The sequence below is a fragment of the Lygodium microphyllum genome, chromosome 2 (genome assembly GCF_053477565.2).
Source record: "Lygodium microphyllum isolate KBCC chromosome 2, Lygodium_microphyllum_v1.1.10, whole genome shotgun sequence".
Classification (NCBI taxonomy): domain Eukaryota; kingdom Viridiplantae; phylum Streptophyta; class Polypodiopsida; order Schizaeales; family Lygodiaceae; genus Lygodium; species Lygodium microphyllum.
Genome location: NC_141136.1, coordinates 151566137 through 151573166, shown reverse-complemented (window position 1 = coordinate 151573166; position 7030 = coordinate 151566137). Strand labels below are relative to the sequence as shown.

At 39.7% G+C, this 7030-nt stretch overlaps 1 protein-coding gene across 1 annotated transcript in view; it reads right to left on the bottom strand.

Annotated features, from left to right (window-relative positions):
• Window positions 1-1426: 1426 nt before the first annotated feature.
• The window catches only part of LOC148040469 (histone-binding protein MSI1-like), a 46860-nt gene continuing 41256 nt past the window's right edge, over window positions 1427-7030 (bottom strand). Inside the window, exon 6 of the mRNA XM_087699656.1 lies at window positions 1427-2314. Coding sequence (XP_087555782.1) covers window positions 2095-2314 — 220 coding nt within the window. The 3' untranslated portion in view covers window positions 1427-2094. The remainder of the gene's footprint in view (window positions 2315-7030) is intronic.

The following is a 7030-nucleotide window of genomic DNA, read 5'->3' as shown; positions in this document are numbered from 1 at the left end:
CAAGTAGATCACATGGTCAAATTGTTCATGCTTAGCAACTTAAAACACACCTTTTGACAAGTGTGCCATATCTTTTAACATGCCTTGGACTTATGCAATACAGATTTCACCAAATGGTATGATCTCACAAAAGCTCTATAAGTGTTCCTTGCATTAAACACTTTACCTTTTATCGTTTGTGTTCTTAAGTGAAGCCAATGAATGGCATGTACTTACCTTGTATATGTATGCATATTCATGAACTACATCTTTCTTTTATTAAGTTAAAGAAAGATAGATTATTGAAGTTGTACATGAATCAAATAAAGTCTTCATGTTTGTGCCTTGCCCCTCATGCTTCTACTAGACTTTCAATAATTTCCAAAGTTTCCATAAAAATCTATCTTTTTACCTCAACCCTCATGAATTGGCTTAGCTTTTGTTTCATCATCCATAAGCTTCAGAAAATTTCCACATGATAACATCCTATCCCTTATCAAGGCATCTCAAATTATACTTAGATGGTGAGCTTCCACGTGCCAATTCAATTTTGTCTTGAACCCTTCACATAATCAACCAACCATTTGCTCTTATATACACTTGGGGGCGCACCTTTTTAATTGAATAACCTTTGCATAGCATTATCCACTTATAAAAGCCCTTGAACTAAACAAAGGGTCATACTTACATCATTACTATAAAAATGCTATTTCCACCATAGTTTGACCAATCTTATGGATATGTAACTTGCTTTGTAGAACCTATCAGCAACATAAAATATTACTCAAACTCAATCAATTTCTCGTCACCTTGCCCCCTTCCCTAAGAAGTAAGGTAGCTTCATCTACTTGGAAGTATTTTCCTCTCTTGAATTGGATCTGAGAGCTTTCTCAATGATTGAAGGCTAAGGGTGAAGTGCTAAGCTAGAGGAGGATGTTGAACCTAAAGGTGAAGTAAATCCAAAGCAGTTTCCCACAATTAAAACCAATAGCAAGTAAGATTTGAAACACCTAATCATTGCATTCAACTTGGCTCGTTGGAGATAGTATTAATCATTCATCTTCATGTGTTCTTTGGGTAGCTTGTTTTGCCACGTGACATAATTGAGATAACCCTTGGTGTGTTAAGATCTTAAGATTAGTATATGCCAATTTTGAGGCTTTAAAAAGATAGCTATTTTTTTGCAGGTGAAGGCATGCCAATGCCCTGAAAGACTACCACAATCACCTAAACACGACGAACAGAGAAACATCTGATGTATAACAAAATAACATCAAAAAGAGGTGACCATGCTTTAAGGGTAGCCAAATATAACATTTCTAAAATATATTCCAAAATGGCCATCCAACTAATGCCATTGTATTCAATCCTTTAAGATATGGCAATCAAAGGAAGAGGACAACCAAATCGATCACTTTAATGCCATATCCTTAACATGCCATATACGTAAAACCAATGCAAAGTCATGTTTTATTATGGTCATACAGTGAGCTGAACCTCGTGGCTTGTGTGACTTATCAGTCCTTTAGAGCCCAGCAATGCAATTATCACAACTATTACATATGCATGTGTTGATAGAGTATCAAACCGTTCTTCGAGAGCATCAAGGCAATGCTGTTAAAGCAAATGCCAGACAACCGTAGCAAATAGTATTGATTTGTGATATCTTGGTCACACAGTGGGACTCCTTCAACTCAGCAACTTCTCTCTTTCCTATCAGTCTTATGATATCTCATTAAGGTCTCGACTGTTTAAGCCCACTCAACCAAAAGTAGAACCCGTGAAAATTGGAAGTAAGATTCAGCGATACTCAGGTCCAGTAGTTGTGTGCTCTTTCTTTCCCCTGCGGAGTGTTAGTTAAAACATTAATATTATCTTGCCTAGTAACCCAGTCCTAGAAACCTTCCAAGCAGCTGACATTTGCCTCTGAAGGAGTATTAGTTAAAACATTAATATGTCCTCCCTAGTAATCCTCAGTTCCACAAGCTGTTCTCAGTCCCCAAATTGATTCAAGAGCTTGTAACACGTGTCAGTAATACAATGGGAAAAGAAATCTTCCCTTTGCTGATGCAGACCTTCTCATCTTTAGAATCAAGCTGTCATAGGTCAAATCAATCAAGATGCTTTTGCATCTTGGATTTCATCTTCATCACGATAAATGTTCTCTGCCATTTGCCAAATTTGCAAGATGTTATCATCTGCTACACTCGCAATCACCCAGTCATCCTTGCAGTTCCAATCAAAATCGGATATTTTGCTTGTATGCCCTCCATGTATGAACAGCAGCTCTGGTGGTCCATCTTCTGCATCTTCAGGACTTTGCTCTTCTCCAACCCTGTGTACACACACAAAGAGTAATAAACTCAGCTATCCTTCCCTTCTCCTGTGTGACAAGAAAAATAATTTGGTCTAAGCATTGACTTTAAACAGTAATTTTGATCCACACGTGTACACACACACACACATCACACACTCACTCTCTACCCTAATGGTAAGCCACTTGTTTTAATAACCCAGAGTCCCGGGTTCAAATCTTGTTTTTTATTCCTATTACTAGATGACTGTATAGGAATTCAACTAAGGACCATCTGATCACCATGCATTCAACCTACCAACAAAGGTACACATGTTTGCTCTCTCTCTCTCTCTGTTTTTTCGTAAATGCTCTCTCTCTCTCTCTCTCTCTCTCAAAATTACATCATTGGTTTATTGACCTGCAGACCCGGGCTTTAGTCCCTTTTATACCTATTACTATATGACCATATGGATGCGCGAATCAAACTCAGACCTATTGATCACCATGCATTCAACCTACCAACTAAGCTACACCTCTTTTGTCTCTTCTCTGAAAATGTGGTTAAAGAATTATTAGATTTACAACAGGCTGTGTGGCAAACATGCACAAGCCCTCCAAAAGCCAAGCAGCAAAGTAAAACTTCATGAAGGCCTAACTTGAACACTAAAAGCATCATGCACTATCACACATGAACAATCAGAAAAGTTGGTGAACAACCTCAAGACATGGGAAATCGACATCAGGGATAACACCACCAGTGATTTCAGAAGCTTGAGTGTAAAGCATTTAAAGTTTGTCACACATGTCAAAGCTCATCTAACAAATAAATAAATAAATTAGATTTTGCAGCTGCATTATGTCAAACAAGCAATCTCTCAAGACCCATACGAGCAATCCTGCAGTGTCATGGAAGTCCAAACCCTAGAAGTGAAATGTCATATCTCTCTAGCCAAAGGACAAGAAACAAAAAGGTGAGTGTCACTACTCATGCAGCACAGAAGACAGCCTCAAACAATGTTGTGTGACTATACCATGTCATCAATAAGAGATCTCCAATAAGAACTCACTAGACAAAACCTTTATCATGATACAAGACCTTTTAAGCATACCCTAATGCAAGATTTAATCCTTATTAGCCTTTTCTACAACTTATAGCATTTCCTTGATCATCTTATACCAAGGCAAAGTCCTCAAATTGAGGAAGCAATGTATACCATGAGTTTCTTGCTCAATCTAGAGCACACCAACCTATGATTTCAGTTTCTTTAGGGACAATTTCAGGCCAACACTCCAGCTATAAAAGAAGCATTTTGTCTAAGCTCCAATGGATGCCAGTAAGTAAAGATCAACTAGTCTTTGGCAAAGAGTAATAAACTAAAATAACCAGTCTTGGCAAAAAAACATTTTGTCTAGACTCTGATGGATGGCAACAAGTAAAGGTGAACAAGTCTTGGCAAAACGCAATAAAGCAAAACCATGAAACTAGACTTGGACTTTGCTGAGCAAAATTCAAAACCTGACCCCCAAGAGGCCTAAACCGTGGATTATCACGGGAAATCCATGCCTAATCTGCATATCTAACCCAAGGATACCACTTCTAACAAATGTTCTACTTGACAACTGATTGAAAAGACAGCAAGTGTTTGCTAAGATCCAGAAAGAGTCACCCCACAGGCTTTGGCTATAGCATGCTCCTAGGACACCCAAGTACAAGAAAACATTGAAAATAAGAAAAGCTACTATGCATAACATTTTTGCACCACTATCCACAATCCACTTGACTAGATGACAGCATGGGAAGATGGGATGGCCTCTACGAGCTGCAAAGAAACAAGGAGCAGATCATTGATGTAAGCCAAGGGGTCCATGCAAGGGCAGATGGCTGGCAGCTGGGGCGACCCTTGATGGACCCCTAGCAGTTGAGCAGAATCTGAAGCAACTGAAGACCACTTTTGTTGATGGCGACAAGCTATGGAAGCAGTGCTACAGCAATTGGCAGCAAAGGGAGGGCTGATCAGGTGATTAACAATGATGATAGAGAGGTGAAACAGCTGGACACACACATGATAAGTAGTGTGCACACCGAGTCCCTTTTACAAAATAAAGTCCAAGCCTGAACAAGTCTAGAGTGGCATACTAGCTATCTATAGTGTTGTACAAAAAAGCAAAAATGCCTTTTTGGGGCTGTTTAATGAGCTTTAAAAATGCCAAAAATATAATAATCCTAAAACAAGTTTTGGTAGCTCAACACCCCCTCTCAAGTCCAAAAAGAAAGATCAAGGAGAGTGACAAGATGGCTCAGCCCTAACCCAAGATATCCTAGATGTGAAGGAAACATAGGGCAGCAAATGCAATATGTGGGCTGAAAACACAGCCCAATCTGACAACAAATGATGGCATGATGATGATGTCAGCTCCAAAGCAGCAAAAACTACAAGCTACATCAAAAAATGCAAGAAGTGTGAAGATATCCTAGGGTTTGCACTAAGGAAACACAAAATGTACAACCATGACTGAAAACAAAGACTCAGACAATGACATGCAAAACTCAAACCCTAAACGCAAAACACAAAACTCAAATCTCAAAAATGCAAAAACACAAACATAGAAAGAGAAGAAGAGAATTCTGAATTGAATAAATCAATGCAATGGATGTAAGAGTAAACAAAATGCTCAAGGCAAAGCAGTGAGTGTCAAAGTGTGACATCCATCGAAGACAGATCTTGAGTGTTGTAACCACCAACCAAAACTGTCAAAGTGTAAAGGAGAAAAAAACACCGATCACCAGAGGCTGTGGAGCACCATACAACAACAAAGGTGATGAAAAATGATGTAGGCAATAGCCCAAACTGCAAAATGCAGCTGTGGAGGGAGTCGTTGGAGAGAGACCTGACACCAGATGTTGGGGCAACAAACGCAAGCAAAAACAGGTGTTGCAGGAGCTAGCGATAGCATGAGGACACCAAACACATCAAAGGGAAGTTGTGAGGCAGCATGGCAACAGCTAGGGGACAGTCATCACGTGCTGGGAGGGCTGATGGAGAGGTGGCAAAGTCGCAAAGGCTGGACAGCCATTGAGTGGAAGACTAATAACTGAAATCCGCACATGAATGCAAGAAACCTGCACAAAAGGATAAGGCTGAATGGTGGGCAATCTGTCTATTTATAGACATGGAAGGATTCTCCAAAATAAGAGTTTTGCATGTGGGACACAAAAACTCTCTAGAACCGCTCCTCGTTTAATGAAACTTCTAATAATATAATGTTTTTGGGGTTGTTTTAATGAGCTAATCAAAGGATAATGAATTTCTAGTTCAACACCCCCTCTCAAACCCAAAACTAGAACTAAGAAGGGACTAGAAGAAAAGCTCAAGCCCAGTTTTACCTCAAGGCATCCCATCCTAAAGCAACCAAGGCATCAAACAAAGGGTGCACATTGGTTGCCCAATGGCCTACCAAGACTACAGAGGCTATGGTTATCTTACCAAGGAAGTCCTAGTAGTCACTCCAAAGAAGACATTGGACAAAGGGTGCTTGTCGACCGCCCAATGGCCTGCCAAGTCCTACAAAGGCAGATGGAACCACATTGAACTTTTTTTGGTTTTTTTTTAATATTAAAAATAGATATGGTTCGCAGCCTATCAAGTAATTATGTCCCCTAGGGAAAGAAGGGATTTGAGAAGAGTAGTTTAGATGCTCAAATGCAATAGAAGATCTAGATATATCGAATGAAGAATGTTTGCTTCGAGACCCCTCTCTATTGAAGATTACATGTTGAAAATCATCCAAATCTTGCATATCAAAAGAGAAACATGAGAGGGTTTTGATTCATACGACTCAAAAGCGATTGTACAAACTTGACATTGAGCCTAGCTAAGATATGTCCACCATGATCGAAGAGTTGACCAGCCACCAACCTCACCAACACGTTCAGATATAGTAGCAAAGCTAGTAGGACGGGTGTAATCGGGTGTAAGCTCGACTATACGTAATGCACAAGTGCTCTTCAAACTCCTCCTCTATCATGAGACTAAAATGTGGAAAAAAAGAAGAAAAAGAAAGTGAAGGTGAGGATGGGATGTCGTCTTCCTCAACGAGTTCATAATGCCTCCTCAAACCTCCAATAATGTAGAAGCCTAATAAGACATTGTGGGATCTCAAGAAGATGTCTAAGACATTATGAATCAATTACATGTCATTTGTGAACCTCACACAAAACCAACCCACCACAAGCGCACCAGCTCTAATACCATGAGAAGATTATGCTAGTGTTTGCATTGAGAATATACGACCACAACTAAAGCATAAAGACTCACATAGAGACATACAGAACTCAAACCCTATATGGAAAATGCAAAACTCAAAGCTCAAAATAGAAAAACACAAACACAAACAGAGAAAGAAGAGAAATCCGAAATGAATGAATCAATGCAATAAATGAATATAAGAGTGTATAGAATTTTCAAGGGCAAAGCAGTCAATGTTAGAGCACCAAAGACTGTGAAGCACCAAGTGACAACAAAGGTGATGGAATATGATTAGGTAGCAGTCCAAATTGCAAAACGCAACATTGGAGGAAGTCGCTAGAGAGAGAAACCCGATGCCAAATGTTGGGGCAGCAAATGCAAGCAGAAACAAATGCTGGAAGAGTTGGCGATGGTAGGACACCAAATGCAACAAAGGGTGAAGCACCAGGTGACGACAAAGGTGATGGAAGATGATGTAGGCGGCAGCCCAAACTGCAAAACACAACTA